This window comes from Colias philodice, chromosome 19 (assembly GCF_061535455.1).
Source record: "Colias philodice isolate Cphi_HAF_F1 chromosome 19, ilColPhil1 Martin Lab GWU primary, whole genome shotgun sequence".
Lineage (NCBI taxonomy): Eukaryota > Metazoa > Arthropoda > Insecta > Lepidoptera > Pieridae > Colias > Colias philodice.
In genome coordinates this window covers 7,347,875-7,373,811 of record NC_143104.1, presented here as the reverse complement: position 1 = coordinate 7,373,811, position 25,937 = coordinate 7,347,875, and the positions used below count along the sequence as shown (strand labels likewise).

General features: G+C 32.2%; 1 protein-coding gene across 3 annotated transcripts in view; it reads right to left on the bottom strand.

Moving 5' to 3' along the window:
* The window catches only part of SK (small conductance calcium-activated potassium channel), a 219,463-nt gene that overhangs the window by 117,978 nt on the left and 75,548 nt on the right, over positions 1-25,937 (bottom strand). For 2 of the 3 annotated variants that reach the window (XM_089707200.1, XM_089707201.1), the window contains exon 2: positions 23,419-24,160. In XM_089707200.1, the coding sequence (XP_089563326.1) occupies positions 23,419-24,153 (735 nt within the window). In that variant the 5' untranslated portion in view covers positions 24,154-24,160. Of the gene's footprint in view, positions 1-22,188; positions 22,291-23,418; positions 24,161-25,937 lie in introns of all 3 variants that reach the window. The other variant, XM_089707199.1, reaches the window with a different exon arrangement.

Genomic DNA, 25,937 nt, shown 5'->3' with positions numbered 1-25,937 from the left:
ACAACTTTGAATCAGAGGTAATTGACGATACGTTTTTAAGTTGTTCATTGGTGAAAAATCTTTTAGTTTAAGTCTATAATTATTAAGCAAAGGGAAACGATACCCCGTAAATGAAATGTATTGATTTTATACTTACAACGAAGCTTTAATATTAAAAATTGAACTAAGAACCATTGAGATAATATTAATATGGAGATGACACCGCCTACATCACTTATGTTCCACTCAACATACGTCATGTGACGTATGTTGAGCGGTATTTTTTAATGGTTTTAAAGTGAAACGCATCAAACATGCCTTCGTGTGTGTTACGATATTGCACAAATAATACAAATAATACGGAAAAGTGCAAAGGAATAACTTTCATCGTTTAGTACCTAACTAGATAATAATTTTTAAAACTTAGTTAGAGCAAAAAAATGGCGCACAGATTTTGTTCGTGGTGTCTACTCCATACGTAGTAATATTATCTCAATGCTAAGAACATGCTATTTAAGTTGAAAAAATATTTCATCACCAGTAAATATTGGTGAACAGTAGGTACTCAAGTAGAAGACCCAGGTCACCGCGAGCAAGACTAATTAGGAAATTATTTTAATAGGGCCTAAATCTTGAGTTATTTAATTTATTCACGATTCATAAGAATACTCAAAGTAAATTGTGAATATTACTGCTTCTCTGAATCAAAATATTCCCACTATTTAGTTCAAGATAATTTACTAAGTAGGTGTATAAGAAATAATATACGCCTATCGCTTAAGTGTTTTTGCTCCTAGACACCCATTAACTAAGCAGAAGATATTGTTCGTAGTTATGATACGAATGTAAATTACTATCTTGACAGTGGGAGGTTTTGCCAAAGGATATCCATGTTTTGTCGTTATGTTTTGATATAAGGCATGTAAGTGGATTATACAATAAATATATTTTTTGTAACGTGTTCTAGTTGTATATGTTTGGTTTCAAATATAAAGAAAAAATGTGTCTGTACTGAAATATAATTTATTTTATCTTATAATTCTAAGAAAAATTATATTTTTGTAATATTAAAAACACCTAGGTATGAAAGGAAACGGGATCTTTAATCATTCAGTATCGCTTCAAACTTCGGTGTTTATGAGTAATTTTTGAAGTCATAAATCAAAACTTTGAATATAAAAACAGTTCAAGAGTCAAGACGTTCATACTTTTAAGAAATAAATCAAAGTAATCCATTTAAATTATTAGGAACACGACGTCACCTTATGGATGCCTTATAAGTATAAGAAGGAGATTATAATAAAACTTCTGCGCAATAGAAATAAAGAAAATGAGTATGCAAATCATGTCTTTTTCACACTTACTAAGGAATATCTTGGTTTTATATAACAATTTCCTTAATAATTTTTGTTTATGTAAGTACATTTCATTTTATATTATGTATAAATTGTATGTTTATTGATAAATTAACCACTTGCAACCGATTTTCATAATAGTAATTGGGCTATAATATACAGCAGTGTACATAATTATAGTTCTTGCCTTTTAAATGAAAATACCCCACGTTTACGTGGGCTTGTAATTATAAGAGATCATTAAATCAGTTCATTTTATAGTCTCACGGGTGTTGTTTAAGTGATTTGGATTTAAATTAGAATTTAATTCTAAATTAACCCCGTGATTTAGTTCACTCAAGAAGTTTGGCTTCGTAAAAGTTTTAAGCGAATGATGAATACTAAATAAAGATCCACTTTTTGCTTCTACTTACTTGTATATTTTGTTCCTTGAAGTTATTCAGAGAAAGGTAGATATTCGCATAAATTTCCATAACGTTGTAGGTATTATAAGAAGTGAACTTAGTGTCTAACTATAATATTCATTTAAAAAAATTAATCAAAATTGGTTTAGTTTAGCTGTTAATGCAACAGGGAAACTTTCACATTTATATAGTAAAGACTAAAGTAAGCAAGTACTTTCATTGAATTAAACTACGACAAGAGCAAAATTACCTCAACCTCAAGCAGTATTTTATTATCATCGCTGAGCTCCTTATAAAACTGACAATAATAGAGTAAAAAGTACATTCAAAGGAAAACAACCAATAACACAAACAGTAAATGATATAAACCGATAACTTAAGTACTGTAATTTTCAGGTCATTACGTTATTTGCTAGTAATTTCTTTGAACTAGAGTACATCATGATATGCATATGTTATATGCAATAATTGAATAATAAGGTGCAATCAAGAATACTTTTTAAATCATCGACATTCTACTAAGTAGTAAAATAGGTAGGTAGGTAGTAGAATCTACTTACTACCTACCACAAATAATATATTACTATACTAGTATTACAACTATGACTCTACGTAGGTATAATTCATATATCAATAAGTTGTATTCAGATAAAATATCTAAAATTATTTACGTAAAAACTAAACAAGATACAAATTCTATATTCATTATAATTGAGAAGGAAACTTGAAACATCAATACCTGAATTTACAACTTCTGGGACCAATATTCTATAATCAAATAAGAGACCTTCGAGACTTCGTTACTATTTTTAGCGTCAATGACATAAATATATTAGGTATATTTACGTTATTGACTGTATATAGTTTAATAAACATTATGTGGATGGAAAAAGTTTCTTATTGGTAATAAGTAATAACTCTTCAGCTAGATAACTATTAAAGCCATAATTATAGTTTTTTATAGATATTACCTATTTAGCCTTTAACCTGAAACTACATACTACATATTATATTACTTGTAGATATTTCTATAGATCGAGAAAAAAACTCGATCTAAAAAAAAACTATACTCTGTGCTGATTAAATAAAGATTGATTATATTATTAAGAGCAGTAGCTTATTCAAATAAAACAAACTACATAAACTACAAAAGCAGATTATCAAACTGAACAGAACTTACTTAAAGTAGTAACAATTGAATGAAGCCTATTGGCTATTAAATACGTCTCGATGTGAATGAAACTAAAGCAATGTTCATTTATGCAAAATCTATTCTTGAATATTGAAATTTGATTCCATTCCCAATTCAATCTTAGTCAAGAGATTAAGATAGAATTCAGTGTCTTTCACTCGATATCTGATTATATTAAACTGTCTCAGAAATGCCATAAAGCTCGCGCCAAAATTGAATTTAATTTTGAGGGCACAAAATTCCGATACATTATAGACATAAAACGAAAAATAGTATTTAATGGGAATGCTTCTTACACGTAGAAATACCAAAAAAACATAATAAGAAGAAAAATACATTGAAGCTTTGACGGTACGTTCTGACTCGATTTAAAACAAAAAAAATAGACAAAGAGCGTCGAGCTCAGAAAGATTGCCATTTCTTCCATTACCTACCTGTGGGAATTATGAGATTTTCTATTTAATTTAAGCTTTTTCCTGTATCTTACGATTTAAAATTTTAAGAACACATTGAAGTATATTATATTATCGAGGAGATTGTAATACGTAGGTACCGATGTATTATGATTGAGCACTAGATGTAATAGAAAACCTGAAAAGCAATTATTTATATAGTTTTAACAACTGTTATGTTCTGTTTTTATATCTATAGGCACGTATATTTAAAACTACATCGAAAACTGAAAACATAACCCAATAGCTTCTTTCAGCGTCGATTATTTTACACGATCCGTTCATACGAGCAATTGAAAATCCCAGATCTATAAGAGATAAAGTTTTGAACTTCCAAGTTAAGTGTAGCATTAGTATATGCTTGGCTCGGGTCCAACACGACAGATTTCTGCGGCCGCATGCATAATACATGCATGCAATTTACTCGTCCTGCCTCTAAACATGATATGCTTAAATTGATTTTAGAGGTAGTGCTAAGATTACTGCTCTTATGAATGGAATGATGTGATTTAGATTAAATATGTAATCATTACAACGAGGTGTTTGTTTTGGCTTTTATTAGTCTGAAGAGATAATCCATACTTAATATTATAAATGCGAAAGTAACTCTGTCTGTCTGTCTGTTACTCAATCACGCCTTAACTACTGAACCAATTTGCATGAAATTTGGTATAGAGATATTTTGATACCCGAGAAAGGACATAGGATAGGTTTTATCCCGGAAATCCTACAGGAACGGGTTTTTCTTTGAAAACGCGGGCGGAGCCGCGGGCGGAAAGCTAGTAGATTATAAATTTGATATATTTTGTGTTATAGATGATAAGAAATGCTTCTATCAGAAGTCAATTTGATTGAATAATCGTTTTTAGGTATAATTAAGTTATTAAAAACTAGTTGGTTAACAATGAAATCAATTTTGTAAAGACTGCTAAATAGTTTACAATTCAGTACTTAAAAACGATAAAACAAAATGCTTAATCTATGAAGATAATATCGACATCTTATTCTCCTGTTACAATAAAACACAACATCATTCTCAACTCCTATGTGCTACATTGAGCAAAAACTTCCTCGCTCGCCAAATGGTATCTAATATACTCGCACTGATCTCAAGATATACGGGAACGGGAAAATGCTGATGATGCATAGAAACTGAATATGTTGCCAAACTTTTAGGATCAAATTTATGTACGCTTTATAGCCTTATAATAGTTGTTCTAAAGTTCGCGACGATCTTTTGTGTACCGGGAAGTGATAGGCCTTGAAAGATCGTTGGCTAATCTTATGTGATAATATGTTTTCTTTTACTCCTTTGAAATTATATTCATACAATAATAGGAAGAGAAGTTCAGGGCATATAAGAGCGTAAGAGAATTGCACAACAAATTATGATGTGAAAAATTTAAAAGAACCATTAAGTGCTTCTTGTTTCTAGTGAGCCAATAAATTTTCTTCAATAACTTAGGATATAATATTACCGAAGTATTTAAATTTCACCTTTCTAAGCTCTGTCTGTTTGTTAGAATAAACCAATGATAACAATTAACTGCGAGAACGTGATCTAATTCGCATTAAACTTTATCCCACTAGTCATTTAATTTGATTAAATTTCCAACTTTGTCATTGGTCTATTTGAAGATCATGTTCCTTCGATACTGAAATTTCACAGTAAAGTTCCATAGTCGGACTTAATGAAATAGTAACCGGGATTTTCTCCGGTTTTACAAAAGGAAATATGGTTTCAAAAACGTTTACCTTTCTCGATTTTATGTGTCAATGCTTCCGTGACAATGATAATTATTGTAGCAATAATTATTATTGCTAGGATGAATATTTTCCAATATTCATATAAAATTAACTTAGCTTTTGAATTAAAAATTGTGCTTTAAAATACGTTTTTGGGTATAAAATAAAAATCCTTCTACACATTGTATGTGTGTGTTTAAATGTAACCTTGCTAATTATAACAAGATAATTAATAGTTAAAACAACATGAAACCACAAGCACAAAAACGTTATGATAAGCTAATTGTTTTGGTACAAATTAAAATTGAAATCAGCACAAAAACGCTGACAAGGGTCTAAGCCGCTGGCAATTCGTAACAAGAACGATGAAATTGCTTTCTAAAATATAATATGCAAATATAGTATCGTATTTCTAATGTAAATGAAACAAGTTGTACAGCATTAAGAGAAATGCTTTTCAATGTGTTTATCAAAAGTGTATAACTACTCGTCCGTGTTCTCTGTTATATTTAATCACAATTAATTTAAATAAATATAACAGTGTTTTATGAAACTCTTTGTCAGGTATAAATTTCAAAAGGAATTGAGAAACAGTAGTATTTTTATTTCTTTAATTAAAACCATGTATTTAAATTTACCCTAACAGTATACTTGTCAAGGTTGAAAGATAATAAAAATTGAGATTGAGATTGTTCCATATTGATATATTTTATTGGATTGTTCTGATTTTTCAAGTATCTTTAACACTTAAGAAATTAATGTGTATGAATTTATGCGATGGCATCTAATGATATAAATATGTGTAATATCTAATGATATATAAAGGAACAATCGTATGAATCGTTAAAAAAACATCGCAATTTAATTGATCGATGTGTATTTAACAAGCGGAGCAAAGTTAAAAATTAAAGCATTTACCATCTCAATTAAACTCTTTCGCATTCGGAAATGAACGTTTTTATAATTAGAAATAAGAAAGTTTGGGAAAGTAAAAACGGTGACTTTAATTAAAGAGTCAAGTACGTACGGCCACTTCAATATCTCATAGTTGGTAAATTGCGAAAATTTGTTTTTCCCGACTTAAGTGTTAAGGTTGCAATAAGTCACTGATGGAAATGACTGGGAACTGGAAGTTTCTGTTTATAAGCAAATTGTGGACTCATTTTCAGTACCAACTTTTAAATTAGATTTTTGCTCGGAGATAACTTTATAGAGTCGCCTTACTTAATAATTTCACGAGTCGTGTTGACATTTTTATGTTCACATTTTCGGAGTGTGCTCGTCTTGCAATATTTAAATAAACAATTTTTAGTATGACGTACTTTTTTATATCAAAGATTATCAATTCTCAATCACAATAATTTATTAATACAACTAATAACATTATGCAAATTCACAGACATTCATAAAAATTGTTTTTTTTTTTGGTTGTATGTTCTACCGACTCTTGCTATTTGGATTTTTTACTGGTCTGTTTACTTCACAAAATAAAGTCCGCAAAAATAATAGTAAACTAAAAGTATATTTTATTCGATTCAATTAAAATAGTTTTGTTATTTTTACTACAGTTTCCTTAGAACCACAGCATATACAAACACAAACATTTGTTTTTGATTTTCTATGCTGCTAGTTACAATAGAACTACATTTCTCGAGAAAATTCGAAATAACGCAGTCAGTGGATAGATATAGTTCGATGTAATAATAAAAAAGATAATTGAGACCACTATGTTAAATAAATAACTTTATCTAAGTCATAAAAAGGTAACAAAATATATTATTTTTATTTCTATTATCATATAATTCTATAACAACTTTTGATGTAATCCAAGACTGTCTTCTTTCAAGCACTTTGCATCGAAACATTATCAATCTTCTATCGACTTATGCAATACCGCTCCAGATTCTCAATAACGAATGCACATTTTAAATATTATGCCTATTATCGAAGTTTCTTCAAATACACACAACAATAACAATGAAATGAATAAAATGAATGTATGGGTGGACATTGATGGATCGGTCTTCAGCAAATCAAACAAACGAACCCATGTCCGATTGAAAAGCCCGGATTCGTGTGAATATGAGATATATATCAATTTATCAATGCATCAATAAGAAACGAAACGTTAAGAGATTTATAGCGGAAGCGTTATTTGGGTTTAAGGTTAATAACATACGCTGTATATATTACACTAGCTGTGCCTCGCGGTTTTACCCACATTGCTCCACTCCCGTTGGTCTAAGTTTGATGATATATAAGCTTATAGCCTTCCTCGATAAATGGGCTATCTAATACCGAAATAATTTTTCAAATCGGACCAGTACATCCCGAGATTAGTGCGTTCAAACAAACAAACTCTTCAGCTTTATAATATTAGTATAGATTGGTGAAGCAGGTAAATGTACAATAGTTGTAAAATAAAATATCGCAAGTTGTTTAAAGGGTAATAAATGTATCCGTGTAGTGGAAGGAATAATTTTACATCGCTAAAACGTTGGGGAATACGAGAAATAATAAAATAAATTTAAATAATTTGCTGTTGTGCGGAATACTACGTTTCGAATCAAGCTGTTATTTTACTCAACCGATAATAAATAAAATTATGTAAAAGATTAGAAAAGTATAAAAGTATGAGTTTTTGAAAGAAATAATTGATATTTACATACTTGGAACAAAATAGATGTATCTAAGTATGTCGTCTATGTTAGATCTAACACGAATATTTCATGCTATGTAACATAACCTAAATATCAAAAATACCTTTAACCATGTAACTATTTACAGCATGTAACCCTGTCATAACAATACACCGAAGAGCACCTCATAAATAATTCTTATGTATGCATTTCCAACAAATTTGACAAATGATCTCATCTGCAATGATTTATATCAGTCATAATTGCCAGTTTTCCAAGCTCCGCTTTACAACGTATCATAAAACGGGATTCCTAATGCAAATAATATTCATAATGAGCCATTTATGCAAACAACATGGAAATCTTACACAAATCTTAATCGCACTTTAGTTTTAAGTGCCAATGCTTTCGTTTGTCATTCAACGTACCATTTAAGGAAACTTCAACTAACATTCGTTCTTAATATTCTAACCAATGCAAACCAATTTGCAAGTTGTTCTGGAAAAATTAAATCATTATATTATGTTTCAAGTGCTTGGACACAAGCCTCCTGTGAGGGTTTGGACTATAATCCCCTACGCTGGCCAAGTGCGGGTTGGTGGTTATGGAATAATCTATACTAATATTATAAAGCTGATGAGTTTGTTTGTTTGAACGCGCTAGTCTCAGGAACTACTTGTCCGACTTGAAAAATTCTTTCGGTTTCAGATAGCTCATTTATCGAGAAAGGCTCCTGTTGGTCTTATCTTTATCAAGCGGGATTATATTATAAACGGGCTTATATGAGCAATGCGGGTGAAACCGCGGAGCACAGCTAATTTAATAATTATATTATATTAACATCTGTAAATAATTGTTGTAGCTACATATTATCTTGCAAATAAATAATTTGAAATTGCATTTGAATATATTATTTTATCTTGTATTATGCACCTAATACTTTTATTACCTTTTCGTTTCTTAGTTTCTCTTCCACGTGATGAAAGACGTAATAAAGCATTATTATTCAACCCGTTTCTATTTCCCTTCTTTATTTCATTCGCTGCAATGAAAAATTATAAGAGTGTAATTGCAGTGTAGTTTTTTCCGTTTTACTTTATATTTTCTATGTGAAATAAACAGTTAAACACAATAGAAGGTTTGTCGTTATGAAACTTTACGCGTGCAATATAAGCTGTTACAGACTTGTGTATGTTCTCTTCTCTTGTATTTTTTTAAATATAATTTATGCTAGTTTTTATTTTTCATTTATTATTTTTCACCAACTTCAAAAAAGGAACAGGTTCTCAATTCGATTGCATTGTTTGTGTTTGTTAGATAACAGGTGAATTTTATGATTTTTTTTTATTTGAAAGCTAGTGCCTTTTTCGTTTAAATTTTGTCCGGTTCTGACAATTTAAAGGTGGTAAGTTATTGTTAAGAATAATGATTTGTTTTTGAATTACTCTAAAATTAATTTGAACATAGATGTATGATTTACAAAATACCATTATATCTACCAATTCTTAGATTATGAAACAATGTAGCGCTAAAGCAGCTCTACATAGGAACAACAGTTGAGCAAACCTGCGGGTTATTGCTAGTAACAACATAATTAGGTAGTTGACCCTGTCTGCTATGTCTCGGATTGCGGTAAGTACACAGCTAAATAATTATGTGTGCAACGAACCATATTGTAGTTTGTTTATTAAGATAAATGAATGCGCAGTTTAGTATGTAGTTTAATTTAGTATTGTAAGTGCATTTTCACCGCTGAAACTAATATCATTTTATAAAAATAAAAATGTGTGCGTGTACTAGTGTACACATGTAAGAAGTGAAACTTCTTTATGACCTTATTTTTCAAAAACTAATTTACTATATGCAACTTTACAGAAATACGTCGAATCACGCGTGGTAGGGATAAGAAAAAGATGGCGCGTAACGGAAAAATGTCACGCGTAACGAAAAAATGTTACACTAAATTTTTTTCGAACCCCGATAAAGAAGTTTCACTTCAAAAATAGAATTGACATCGTTGTTTCTATTATTGCCACCAATATTCTTGTATTTGTACTTTGGATAAATATTTTAATTTCCTTAGCATCATAAACTTTAAATTATTGATTTTTAACTAAATAATTGGTAATTTTTATAGTTTAAGTGGATATTTATGGAAATAGTGATAGTAACCAATAAAAATAATTGAAAATTCCTTACAATGATCTACAATACTATTTTATCAATAAAAACTCGACTATATTTTCCTCGCTTGTAATCTGAATTGATTCATTGGAATATGGCTGCCCACGTAAATATATTTTATTACCTCCTACTTCAATACTTTAGTCTATAACCTACATAGTGTCCAGACAAAACAAGATTTATTTGTATCTTTAATGGATCTAACCCACTCTCTATAAATTACCAATTAAGAAGATTAATAACAATTTCTTGAAATTATTAAGTTATAATTATAAAATTAAACTGATATAATTTAATTTTATTCCTCGAAGTGCTTGCAAAATATTGTACTTATATAATAACTAGAGTTAAAATTCAAGTGTCTTTTTTTATTTCAATATATTTATGCCAAAACAATAAGCTTCACTCACGAAGACCTCATAATAATCCTTAATCGCATCCACATATCAATAAAAAGAGACAAAACACTCACGTGTATTTCTGTCTCTATCACCTTTACTATCGGCTGAAACATTTAAAACACGTTAGTCCTCAAAGTTAATTGCTGCAGTTCAAACAGCGTTCGCTGCACGTTTTTAATATTTATTCTCTACACACGACGCAATGACTTTTCCTCACAGTTTTTATGCGATAAGTATATACGGTTTAATTTATTAGAGGTTAAAATCACAATATGAGTAAGATTACGGCTTTATCGTTGTAGTATCTACGATTTTTTGTTGTTATGCAAAATTAAAATATCAAGTATTTGAATTGAATATTATTTAAAATTTTATCACTGTGAAAAACACTTAATTTTCATAAACAATCCATACTAATATCATAAATGCGTAAGTAACTCTGTCTGTATGTCTGTTACTCAATCACGCCTTAACTACTGAACCAATTTGCATGAAATTTGGTATAGAGACATTTTGATGCCCGAGACCTTTCTCGGGTATCAAAATATCTCTAGGATAGGTTTTATCCCGGAAATCCTACGGGAACGGGATTTTCTTTGAAAACGCGGGCGAAGCCGCGGGCGGAAAGCTAGTCTGTTATATCAATGGCAATTAACTGCCTCTATAAACTTTTGGTATTTTTTTTCGCAAAAAATGTATGCACAAAATATGACATAGAAATTCCTACTTGATTCTCTTTTGTTTCTAAAACTGTGAACACATTTCTGCATTACCTGTTTACAGCACACGATTACTCAAGGTTGTCAACATAACTGCCTGCTGAATTCATAGCACAAATAGATTTGGCTTGTCTTTACGATATGAGAATAAGAGCAAAGCCTAACCTATTGTTTCAGCCGAACTCCACAAAGGGAGTAATTGTACCACTGAAATGGGAGCCGAAGGTCGTACTAAATTGTCTGGTATAAATAACTATTTTGTAAGTGAATTGGGACCTTGTTTGTGTAAATACATTTGATAACTGCTCGTGATGATTAAGTTTTTTTTAATTATTAGTAACATTTTTATATAAAAAAAAGTTTTCTTCTTTTCCTTGTAATTAATATTTTCATTGTAGTGAAATATCCTACCTAAGAATGGGTCACGAATATTTATTCTATTAAAATATAGTATATCTGTATGTATAATTGTATACTATGTATATAGTATATCTTTGTTTATTTAGGGATTTTTTTCCAAAACGATGATGACAATTCCATCGTACAAATATTTTACACTTAACAATCTATATTATATTTGAAATTTAAAGTAGAATAGCATTCTAGCTGCATCAGGAAAAAAATTAATACTTTCTATAACAAAACAATAATAAATACGCAATTTGTTAATAGAAAAAAATAACGCCCATACTTCCAAATCTATCACAGTAACCTACATACCCAATCCATATCGGTTACGAATATTTTTCTCACTGTACGTAATATTATTTTCGTCGTAAACCTCCCTATGTATTCAGAGATTGATCATATCGATAAGATTTAAGCAATGTTAATATAGTAATAAAGTGCAGCTATAAAAGTGTACCCAGACTTGAACAATGGCGAAATATTATTAACAGTAAAACAGTAATAAAATTGCTCTGCTTTTTAATCATAAATCAAAATTAACCAATTAAGCTTGAAGGATGCAGATTATAATAAACTTAAACTACAATAATTTAAGTAATTTCTGTTTGCTTTTATTTGCTACTTCTACAAATTGTTATTTGCAATACCTACAATTCTTACTTTTTTTAATGGCAATAGGATACCTTAATTTCGTCGACAGTCGACATTTTCATCGACCTTTACTTAAAAACAACCTATAAAACCCAACTATTTACTACACATGAACATGACAAAGAAATTAAAAACGAATAAAACCCCAATTTAATTCTTAATTGAAAAGCTTAAAATAATAAGAGCTTTAAACAACTAAATCCCATACAAATGCGCACACAGCAACTCGTACGCGACGACGCGAGCTGGCTTCAAAATTAATTACAATTAAGTATTTATGATAGAGTCGCAAAATTAACTGCTAACGTATGCATAACCGGCACAAGGGAATTTTCTATAGTGTAAATCCTTGATACACGACGTACATACAAATGACACATGAAACACTAACTTTTGTTGGTAATTCGATTATTATTTACTAGCCGCGCCCCGCGGTTTCACCCGCGTGGCTCCGCTCGTATTGGTCTTAGCGTGATGATATACAGGGTGTCCCAAAAAGTAGTGATGAACGGAAGCTGGGAGGTAGAGGACCTAGAGAGCTATCCGAATCACCCCCATGTATGTTATGCGATTTTTCGTATTTTCGGAGTTATGACATTTTTTTCAATTTTTCATCTATCGCTGAGTACGATGAGATTTTTATTTATGGTGACGTGACTTATTGCGCTAGATGCTTGATTTTTTTTTTGTGTGGTAAGCTGAAAGATAGGCCAATTCAGTATGGTAACATTTACTATCGTTAGATCTTCGAATGGAATAAAAAAAGAATTAAATGCCAAGAAAGATAAAATTACCCAGTATGTTCACAACTTCAAGGGCCCATAAAAAAATAAAATCACATAAAAAAAGTTTTCCATTTGGCTTTTAAAAACTCGCTCTATCTATCAGGTAGCTACCCTAAAAATTTCATTTTATTATTCAGAAGGCTTCAATCGAAAAATTGAAATCTAAATGTGGTAAGTGCAAAAATTTTATTAACATGATGATCATTAAAACCAAATTAAAACCCATAAATAGGTGTTTAATTACCAGAAATTTTTAAAATAACCCCGCTGTTGCTCAATGCAAGTGCGACATCAACGTAAAAAGTTGTCTTTTAAATGTCTGAATGCCCTTTTATCATTTTTAATGGTTTCTTCTGCTACTATGAATTTCCGGGTTATTTCGTCCAAATTGTAGCATTCTCTCAAGTAGCCGAGGTCTTTTTAGTATCCCCATTGAAACAAATCAATGGGGTTTAGGTCGAGGGACCGTGCAGGCCAGGCTTTAAGGCAGGCGTCACCAGCGCATGCGCAGGCTGCAACGACCAATCCATCTTTCAGGGTATCTTTGCCCTTTAGCCTGGCCTCGACGGTCCCCGGACATAAACCCTATTGATTTTTTTCCGTGGGGATACTACAAAGACGAGAGACTGCCACAATTTGAACGAAATAACCTGGAAATTCATAGTAGCAGAAGAAACCATTAAAAATGATAAAAGGGCATTCAGACATTTAAAAGACAACTTTTTACGGTGATGTCGCACTTGCACTGAGCAATAGCGGGGTCATTTTAAAAATTTCTTGTAATTAAACACCTTGTTATTGGTTTTAATTTGTTTCTATTAATCATCATGTTAATTCAATTTTTGCACTTACCTCATTTAGATTTCAATTTTTCGATTGAAGCCTTCTGAATAATAAAATGAAATTTTCAGGGTAGCTACCTGATAGATAGAGCAAGTTTTTAAAAGCCAAATGGAAAACTTTTTTTATGTGATTTTATTTTTTTACGGGCCCTTGAAGTGGAGAACATACTGGGTAATTTTATCTTTCTTGGCATTTTAATTCTTTTTTTTATTCCATTCAAAGATCTAACGATAGTAAATGTTACCATACTGAATTGGCCTATCTTTCAGCTTAGCACACAAAAAAAATCAAGCACCTTCCGCAATAATTGACGTCACCATGAGTGAAAATATCACCGTACTCGGCGATAGGTGAAAAATTGAAAAAAACGTCATAACTCCGAAAATACGAAAAATCGCATAACATACATGGGGGTGATTCGGATAGCCCTTTAGGTCCTCTACCTCCCAGCTTCCGTTCATCACTACTTTTTGGGACACCCTGTATAGCCTATATATAGCCTTCCTCGGTTTCTTTAACGAGATAATAATATAAGTACCTACTTTCTATAAATAACAACATAGTATAAAACCTAGATTTCCGCTGTCTGTCATTACGTATGCTTGGATCTTTAAAACTACATAACGAACTGTAATGCGGTTTTTTGGTGATAAATAGATAGAACGGTTAATAAGAATTGGTTATTTAAATTGAAATGAAAATGAAACCTGTGTCAGGAGAACCCGCTCTTCCTTAACTAAAGTTTGAAAATATTTTACGTGTGCATGTGTATGTGTTTGCGGGTGAGAGTGTATATGTGTGTGTGTGTGTGTGTAGTATATAATTTGTTGTTTTTTAGACAACGCTAGCGAAGCCTTTTGGAAAACTTTTATTTATTATTTACGTTATTCATAATTTAGTCACCAAACACTTTGAGATAACTAAGCTTTAAATGATTGTGTTTTCCTACTCAATCACATAAACACACATCTGATATTGACCCCAGGAATTAATGACTGTTGGTACATAGATTGATGTTAGTCCTGTAATGACGGGCTATGGGGAAGCGGTTTAAATCAACAAACAACAATTTGTGTTGTGACTATAAATTTGCATGTAACAATTTGCATACATCGAGGTGAAATTCACTAATCATTATGCCTTAAAAGTAATAAAAATGTTATAATTATTAAAACGTTCTTTCTCTGAATTGATTTGCCGTGTCACATCAGCATATTCTGAACGTGAGCTTGACGCAAACGCTTTTAAATTAAATTTTATTGAAATGTAGTTAAAATACGACCAAGTCGACATTTTCTATAAAGTATGTGAGTTTTCCATAGTACACTTTTTTTGTCGTAGTGTATATTTACCTCGGAATACAAATTTACCAATCACTTCATAAAAAGATTGCACTCTACTAATGTGAAATGCTGAATATTTTATAAGATTATTATCACAATATATAGATTAATAGGAAATTGAAAATGGCATAATATTAATTCTCAAGATATTGTATTCGACTTTATTTATTTCATCAGTTTGTACATCAATACTATATTGAATCAATAGTTTTTGTTTGATGTGAATCTACAAATTATTTTTACATTACTTTTTATTATACGTTATTTTTCAGTAACTATACAAAACATGATTTATTAACAACGGATCTTTTGTTTTATTTCTATCTCAAACTCAATTCGATCATTCTGAAAGTAAATAAAGTCTATAATAAGATCAAGAGTTATTGTAGTAAACTAAATAAATAGATTAGGCTCCTTGGGTCTGTATATTTGTACATGGTACTTTGAGATAGCAGATATATCGTAATATGTAATCATAATATTTAATATAATTTTATAATAATGGTCCTCGTTAATAAATAAAGACTTGTAAAAGAAGATATTCATTATTTTACATTATTTACCTACCTATTTGCATATTAAGTAAATCAATCATGTTTTACGTGTTCATGTTGAATACTATTTTACTATTTCCTACAAGATTTACTCGAACATGTTAAAAGCAGTAAATCACGAGATAGTTTGAAAGTAAGGGTACAAATAAATTATTCAATACCTCTATTTTTCTGCTCACGATAAATAATTTCGTTTCTATTAGTAAATATTTCACGTTTTACAAATTTATCTCATTTGTAATAGTAAGAAATGAATCAAAACAGTAGGATTTCTGTATCAAGAAAAACATAATATAAGTTTGTTGCCGTCGTTGGCCTTACTAATAGTATAGTAAGTCTATAAGAAGCGTTTTATGGTGTGATTCCTGATCAATGTTTTGGTGTCTAAACTTGCGGGACTGACATACTTTTTCGAAGGACGGACAAAGGAAATTAATTATGGAAGCAGATTCAGAGTCGCTTTGATGACGTTTTCTGCTACTGTCTACGAGTATTCTGAACCTGGCTTCGTCTTAAGTTCTGTAACCCTTGGAAACACGTTATTTAAACAATTTAGCACCGCACTGATCGATTATTATTAGCGAGATTCTTCCAATATTTATAACCAATATTAAAAGAAGCCATGCCTTCTTTCGCACAGTCCTAGTTTCCACAGTTTGTAGGGGTGCAAATAAATTATTACTAAACTATGTATTCAGTAAGTCACGTAGTGGTCCCTCCAATACAATATGCGGTAAACAATAACAGTATGAGGAAGTGTGTCAAGGTTAACTTTACGAATAGACGATATGGCGTTGAGATACGGTCTAATTTCCTGTAGTAACGTTATTTTTAGCTTATCGGTCATTTTTGGGGCTTTAATTTGATTCGTTGATTGCGATTGTTAATGGAACTAATTGTTGTTATTATATGTTAGTTTTAATGTCTTCAATTTGATGATAATATGAATTGGTTAATGAAAAAAGCATTTCAAATCTATTATAAAAATATTACATAATTATGTTGTTAATATTACAGCAGTTATTAATTTATGAAACAATTTAAAATAAAAGACGTGAAAGGAAAACAAAACTGTATACTGTATTCACTGAACATTATACAGCTTAACGTTATAAAAAGTGAATAAACATAAAATTTACAACACAACAAAGAACATTCGCTAAGAAAAACTTCACACTCGAACTGTTCTACCTACTTTTTACTTTTATGTCTGTAGTATACAACTTCTTATCTCTACTTAATTCAAGTAATCTTACACGCTATTTTATCGCTCAATCAAACTCAAGACCGTTTAATTTATCCGCTTAAATAACGATTAAAGCTGAAGTAGAACAATGCTTATTCGAATAAGGTAAGACAAGCATGAAGTACTCGTAGGTTGAATAGAAATGTATGATTCAGGACATTTCGAGCCGAATCTATTTTGCATGATAATAGCGAATATTTTTATGTCAGTAATCAAAAACCTATAAAGGTTGTCTGTAAGTTTCAGGCAGACCTTCCTTACTTAGGTTTTGATATCACTAGTAACCACGTACTTTGATTTTTTTACCTATTATACTTTTCAAGATTCATGGAAGCGCCTTGCGGAAGCTTTTGCTCATCATTGGGTACGACGCGCTAATACAATAACAATTATATACATTATTTTATATGAAGCTGTGTCTGAAGTAAGAAATAAACAGATTCATAAAGTTTTTAATGCTCACATAACACACATACGTTATATATTTACCCTTTGCTATAAGTAAATGTCTTATTATACGTATATTTATCTAGAAGCCAGTATATTTAGGGTGTTATAGGTTTAGCGTATTTGCACCTCCATACTTCTATCTTCATATAACAGGTTTATTCACGGTAAATGACTACATTACTAGCACTAACCTAATTATTTACTAACACAAACTGTTAATCTAATTACCACAACCAAATTAGGTCCTAAATCATCCTTTGATTAACTATCTGCATCCTATATTCCTATCATAATTAGATCGCGTAAATTCGTTGTAATAAATGAGTTTATATAATAATACTTAGTTATAAACCGTGACGTTGTTTGCGCTCTATTTCTGTCTCTAGACTGGCTCTAGACTTGAAGTTTCTAAATTCATTTGATTTCATTGTTTTCATCAACTCTATTTTCTGCAAAAAAAGTCCATGAACGTTAAATCCAAAATGAGTTATCGAATATAAAATTTCAAAAACTCAGTCATATCCGTAAGATAGAGATGCAAACTACAACGCTTGTAATCTTATATGGACATATTATCCTTAAAAATACTTAATATAACATTCTATTCAACCATTATACGATATGGTGAACGTGTTCAAATAATATTAACATAATCTCGTATAATAAATGCAGAAATTTGTTTGAATATAGCCGTAATCTTGGGAGGGCTAAGCGAGTTAATTTCAATATTGTTCCCTCGAGGCGAGAGGACGCTCGCGCTGCATTAATCTGAGACAACTTAAGCTGCGCGTTATATACGTTAGGGCTTTTAAAATCCTGAATTTCGTTCGTTTTAATATAGCTCGATAGTTTGCAAAGCTAATTAAGTCGACTATTTGCATAGTTAGGTGGTTATTTAAATTAAATAATGTTAGATAAAACAGTGTTCTTAAGTGCAACGAAACGTTTTTATCGTTGCTATGATTAGAATTTTTAATGAATAGTAAAATAGTTATTTTAAATTAGGATTAATAACCATAATTTTAAAGCTGATAACAAAGGATTTCAGTCAAGTTTTAAGATCTTTGTATAAAATATTACTTCTTATTAAGGTATAAATAATACAATTAATACAATTTAGGGCCGATTTTTCAATGCTTGGATAAAGCATATTCGTCGAATAATGTATAAAACTACCATTTTGAAAACGTATTCTAATTGCCCGTATTTGACAGTTTACGTGACATTTTAATATTATCATGATATACTTTTAAAGCAAGCCTGGACAAGAAATTATTGGAAATGTAACACCAGTCTCAACTTCAATAAGATAATATACTTTAATGGGCTTAGAAATGATTGATAATTTCACAAGTCATTGATAATAGCAATGTGGCTGCGCTAAAATTGGCGATTTATTTTTACCTGGTTCGAATTTAATCTGAATTGAGGAAAATCTTTAAATAATTATGAGTGTGCGGTAAATTTAAATTACATTATTCTTTCAACTCTCTAATTGGAATATTGGCTTGAACATTTTTATTTCATTTCGAATTAAATGTTCATTCCGTTAATGATTTTTAATTTTTAAAGTAGATAAATCATTTTTAGACAAAACACCTACAACCTATTGGATACTTTTTAGTTTTTAAAGTTTCATAATATATTATAATTGTTACAAATTGTTATGTTTAAAAATCAATTAATTAATTTATACATCATATCGTCTATAAAGAAAACACTATACTTATAACTAAATTAAACACATGATACCTCTTCTATGTAAAATAATAATGTACCTAAAAATGCATCCTTAAACCCAAGATGGTATGAAACATAACTTTCTGCTATATATTTTCATGATCAGACCCTTTTAGCAGGGATGCTCAGTATTTCGATTCAATAGCTGCATAAAACACGCTTGAATGCACCTCTATATTGCGCTTTTGGTAGTTGATGCCTCGCTCTGAGACGATACGAAGTAAAGCTGCTTAGACCGTCTGTTGATATAGTAGCCACATTTAGTAATATAGTCTGTTTATAGACGTCTTTAGTGTTATGAATATAGCAGATTACATAATACTAAGAACAAGACGATTTGAAAAAAATAAGAATAAATTCAAAAGAATTAACATGTTTAATATAATTTATGTTTAAATTTATACCAATTATTGCGCAGTTAAACTTTCTCAATTTTTTTCTTGGTTTGAACCATTTTCGTATCCGTAAGTGAGCTAACGGATATGAAAGCTTATACTAAGCTTTTAATGAACGACTTAGAACCATTTGTGTTAAACGATAAATATTTTTTGCTTGTAATAATTATATGTTTTGTGGTTATGCGCAAAGCAAGCAGTTATATGTTTCGTTGATTGTTTTCTTATTATTGTCATTCACACAAATTGCGTGTATTGAAGAAAATTTGCATGAATTGTATTAGACCGGGAGATACTGACACAAAATTTCGAGTCATTTGTAACAGGATGGCGGTTCTACAGGGTTCTTAATACGCAATGACAAAAAGAAAAATGATGGTGTGAACGCTGGTACCGGCGGCTTAGTCGCGTGGGCGCTAGTCGAACTCGTCGGAAAATAGCGAAAGTCAAACGATTTGTAACAGTATGGCACTTATTTTTCCTGGAAGTTTGAGGATCAAAGAATATAAATACAAAATTTCAAAGATCTAGGTGTTGGAAATCTTCACTTATATAAATTAATACTAAATTAATTTTTCAAGTATGACAGCACTTTTTCCCCCTACTAGAAGTATGGCAAATATAATAATGGTCACATTTTATCAAATACTCTCCAAAAATCCAAATGCAATACTGGTACAAAAAGTTTGGCGAAATAAATTTTTTTTGCAGATTTTCGGCGGTATGGCGACCATTTGGAATCGTCCGAAAAGTATGGCATGGCGATTTTCGTAAATGGCTGCACGACGATGGTTACCTGTGCAAAAGTTAGCCTGGTACAAATGGTTGAATAATTGTTTTATTTAAATCAACATATTCGCGTCGGTATGGCGGGCTGTAAGTCACACCGGAAAAGTATGGCATGACACTACCGCCTACTTCTTTTTTATGGGCTATCGGTAAATACTAAAATTTTTGTGTTACAAATCGTTTGACTTTCGCTATTTTTCCGACGAGTTCGGCTAACGCCCACGCGACTAAACCACCGATACCAGCGATCACACCATCATTTTTCTTTTTATCATTGCGTACTAAGACCCCTGTAGAACCGCCATCCTGTTACAAATGACTCGAAATTTTGTGTCAGTATCTCCCGGTCTATATATAAGGTTACCAAAAAGAAAATTATTACTAATATTTTAAATATAAATTGTGTAAGTATAATATTAAAGTTTTGTTTAATCCTACCTACGTGAGCGATTATTTTAGGGTATCTACATTACATTGGAGATCACTTAAGCCTTGTATCCACTTGAGCATGCTCGGGCGAATGAGCCGCTCATTCGCCTGAGCATGCTCAGGGGAACATAATGAATGTTTTGGTCGAACGAGCCAAAGCTGTGCTCAGGCTGCTCAGTATATGCTCGGCTCCGTGATGTGATGCGATTATAGTATTCTTCGTATGTACTATCCCATAACACCCTCTTTGATTCATATGCATCAATTAATGTGAAACAAGTCTCGTTATCCCACAAGCCACTCATTTTTCAAATAGGTAACAGAAAAAGTACTAAACTAAACTAAACTAAAACTAAACTAAACTTGGGGAATTCGACGCGCTCGCCTCAAATACTTCAAACACCTCAACAACCGTCCACACTGAGCGCCGAGCGAATACTGAGCGCCTTTGAGCACGGACAAAAACCGACAGACGCCGGCTCGCCCTGAGCGCGCTCGGATTTGCTCGGGCCGAGCGTGCTCAGGCGTGCTCAGGCGTCTCCACTTGAGCGGCTCGGCCATGTGAGCCGCTCATTCGCCCGAGCATGCTCAAGTGGATACAAGGCTTAACGCTTAAAAGTAAATCCCTTTCAGGGAATTCGATTTGGCGGAAAACCCCAGGAGTTATGTTATATGTTAATTTGAAGACTTAAAATAAAATATAAATAGAACACATTTTAGCACTGATTACACATAAGCTAAACTCTAATTGAAAAAGCTTTACAAAACTGTCGCACAGATCGTGTATTCAACGATCATATAAAACACGTTAGTGCAATCTAACAATCCATCTAAAGTGCATCGAACGCTAAATATTTTAAGTGAAATGAACTTAATGTGTACGTGCTGTGTATGTGACTTGAGTTGATGTTCCCAAAGCGTAAAATAACGTTTAAACAACCCAGAACATGAGTCAAATAAGATGATAGCAAAATATATCGGTTGCTGATGTAGACGAAAAAATGATACGCCATAGGCATTCGACATACAAAGCCAATTTGTCACCGTGCCAAGTGTGCATTGATGCGTATTTCTGTTCGTATAAAATGTTCCTAAATAAACAATTCATTGATGAAAAGCTACTTTGGGTGCTGGGGTAATCGGGGACGTGGGAACCGTGGTCATATTAACGAAGCTACAGGGACGTCACATTCGCCACTAACAAATTGCTTGGTGATAAATCACCACAGATCAACTGATCCTCGACTGTACAACCTAGTGTTCCGTGTCATTATACTAGAAGCTGAAGTCTAAGGGGACTATCTAAATGGTGTATCATGCTAATCACTACTGCACGCTTAGAAGCATTAGAAGCGTTCACAATTTTGTCGTCGAATTTTCGGTGTCATTTATTTATCGGTGTCGAAGAAATTTGGAATGCCAATCGTGGGAGATTGTACAGTCGATTGTGGTTGGCGGTGCATAATTGAAGAATACGAGCCCACCGTTCTAACGTAGGTCACTGTATCTCCCGTGGCCTCAGTGAATGCGCGCCTCAGTCGGGCCCGGCGAGTCTGCGACAGGGTTTGTGGGCAGAGGAGCAGCCCCTGCAGGTAAAATACCAAATCAAACAATGGATTCGTTCGGAGACAACCTCAAGACCCTTACACAGCACTTACACCGGTTAAGCAGTCTTAACAGCTGAGAAGCGATATTCGTGACGTGTTCTTTGATTATCAACGGTGTTTTTACATAATAGTGTCTGGAGTGAAGCTGGGGATCATTTTAATGACGGTGAAATGTGTCGAGACAGTTCCAAGTAGCGTTGGATGGGTAAGATATACGAGTCGCGTTGAGCTCAGGCACGATACTATGTCTTTCTAAGGATGCCTTCATATAGATCAGTTCTTGAAGTTGTAATTTACGCGTCGAACCAAAAGTTGAATGTGTGATGAAGATATTATTTGGAACTGTTTAAGTAAATATAAATAAATGTTTAAGAGAAGTATGATGTCACAAAGACGAGAAGAATTATCATTTTTTAATACACGTACTCCTAAAAACTGTTAAAACAACGTTCCAATTATGTTGTCTTTTGTTTTTAGATAAAAGGTCGTTTATATTTATTAAAGTCAACGATATGATTACGTCTGCATCTAAATTGTTCCTAACGTGTTTAATCTGTAAGCCAAATGTTATTGGTTCCATTTTCTTTTATCACTTTACTAAGTAAATATACTTAGCCAATTATACAGATGTTTCCTCGAGGCAATTCACTTAGCAATTTAATTAGATTAGCTTCTTGCCACAGTGATACAGATTATGACATTAGGTCAAATTTCATTGTAGCTTTTTATAAAGGATACTAATATTCTTGTAACATATTAGACGTATAATCGATATAGTGTACGTCCGGTATCAATTAAATATGAAAATTAAAGTTTTATGTTGTCATTGCTTTTATTGTTCATTTTAATTGCTTCATTTAAAAAAGCGAATGAACTCATTTAGAATTTACTCCAATTCTGTTTTTAATTAATATTAATGATTTTATTGGTAGAAAGTAAACGTGTTTTGTGTTAAATGTGTAATCGCTACTGCTACGAAGTATAGTAAAATTACAATACATTAATGTATATTGCGTATATACTGCAACTATATCCAAATATTAATGTATAATCCGACCATCTAGTAAGCAAGCTACTACTAGCACCATCTACCCGCTAAAGCCTTACCTGCTTGAAGGGTCGCATCCCTCCATTAATGCGCAGGGAGTCCGCCGCGATGCCAGCGATTCCATCGCCTGGTTCCCGCAATTGCCGCAGGGAGGCGCTAGGGTGGTGGTGGCTATGATGAGCACAGTGCGCCGCGCATGCGCTAGACTCCGGCTGCGAACTCTGCCGAATGATTCTATTACTTGACGCCGGTAGTAATAAGGCTGGAGGTTGAATGACAGGACACGTGCTAACGGCATGTAGAGAACTGCACCCGCATGGATAGTGCAAAGCTGAACGTACGCTTTCCCGCGACACAGATCGCGCTAGTTGCAGCGCTGATATTGGCGCCGTTGACTGCCTCCGTTCGCAAACGCGACATCTATTGTATGAGTGTGGAACTAACTGGCAGGTTACAGAGCCTCTGTGAGAGCAGGTTGCGACTGGTGATACTAAAGTTTGCGGGCGGTCCGCATGGTCTCTGCATTGTAATTCTATGTCGGGGACGCTTCTAGTTGTTCCGTCTTCTACGCGTATGGAGGCAGCGCTTTCTTCGCTTCCGGGGCCACCAGATAACTGAGGTCTAAGATGGGTAGTGCAGTCTTGTCTTTGTAGCACTGGTTTGACAGTTCTGTTTTCGTTCGGCACGATTACGGTAACTGAAGGGCCTGATACAAGGAGGCTAGCCGTTTCGTCGCTGCTTCCATAACCGGAATTTGTAATGGCTTCTGTACTATCAGTCGTGGGTACAGACATTTTTAACCTGAAACAATAAAAACAAAATTATAATTGTTTTTCTTTCAATCATTAATCAACATGGGTTAGAGCGAATTTCGCAATATTTCCAAAGTTTGCAAAGTTCATTTTCATATTAAATGTTATTTCAATCATATCTTGTCTAAATTTTTACACAAAGTTAACAATAACTTTTTCACTGTTATTTTATTGGTTGTAAAAATATAACGTTCAATTTAGTTTACTTATTCAAATGTATTCAATTCACACATTCGAGAATATCTCTATTTTCATATATATTTTCCATCACAATAATTCTTAAAATAATAACAATTAACATATTAACAAATGATTAAAATAATAATTCGCGTAGAAAAAATCCTTAAACCACAAGTGAGTCTTGTCGCCAGCAGACGATGGGAAAACTTCAGTTGTAAAAAGCGAAAAAGTTAAGTGCCACTTATTTCATACTACGTAGCTGAGTTTGAATTTTATACAAAAAGTACCTCTTGTATGCTGCGTTAATTTTATAATTTTATTTTCTAGGTGTACAATAAGTTTGAAAACTTAGTCTAAGTACCTTAGTTTTTCTTTTTTTAGAAAAAGAATGTAGAAGAACGATTTGCTATTTATATTTTTTCTTCTCATATTTCTTATGTTATATAACTTTTTTAAAGTGAAACTTCTTTAGGCGCGTTGAGAGTAAAATATCCAGGTTCCGCCACGGCAATAGCATCACGTCATGGAGAAAGGCGATGATTTTGGTATCTTTGAACTAAAGAAATTTAACTTCTGGCTCATGTGTTCGGCACACATTCTCTTTATCTGTATTATGTTTCAATATTTTCTGTTGATTTTGTTGAAACTTCGATAACATACGATTGATTCAACATATCATAATATAATATTATGCCTTGGTACCTTTATCACACTTCCCTCTATTTGCACAAGTTTTAACTACGTTTCCACTGTCGAGACAAAACAATAATTGAGTTATATGAGATAATTACCTTTATCACGTACACACGTAACATCAAACAATATTGTCTGAATAGTGAATATTTAATAAGTTAAGATTATGTTTTACTGCTTTATAGTAGTATTGTAACGCAAACATCTTTCTTGTTGCATACAATTGAAGCAATAAATGACTTGCGTAGTCTAAACAAAACGTAACGTTGCAAGATTTGTCACACAAGGTATGAAATAAAAAATTATTGGTATTTTCATTCCATTGTTTACATAGACCCGCGTGTAAACAGTTGCTTACAATTATTGAAAATCCATTATCGCGCCTAAAGTATTGACTAATTGTCCTTGAATGTAGGTACAAGAAAATCATGTAAATGGGCCTGGGCGATATACATAACATTTAAATTTATTAAATCACGCTTGTCTAATCAAAGCAGTTTCATGACAATGGAGGATTATAATATATTCAAATTTTTCTGAAGAAAAGCGAACAATACCATGAGTCGTTAATTATCCTTTACACAAAAGGCGAAAAATACGAAACATAAAAAGGTATTAAAACATAATATTTTATATTTGTTATTTGACTCATTCCCATTTTCCCGAACAATGTTTTGTTAAGGAAAACAAATTGGAAAGGTAATAAGTTGTTAATGGAATCGTATAATGCTCAGAAAGGCTTTCGTGTCCTTTAATGGTTCGCAGACTTTCAAAAAACAATAAACATAAAACGAAGTTTTGATTAACAACGGGTTTTATTGCCGAAATTAAGTTTTTCGTTTAACGTTTGGAATGTTTTCTTTTTTCCTTAGTAAGGCATGCTTCATTACAGG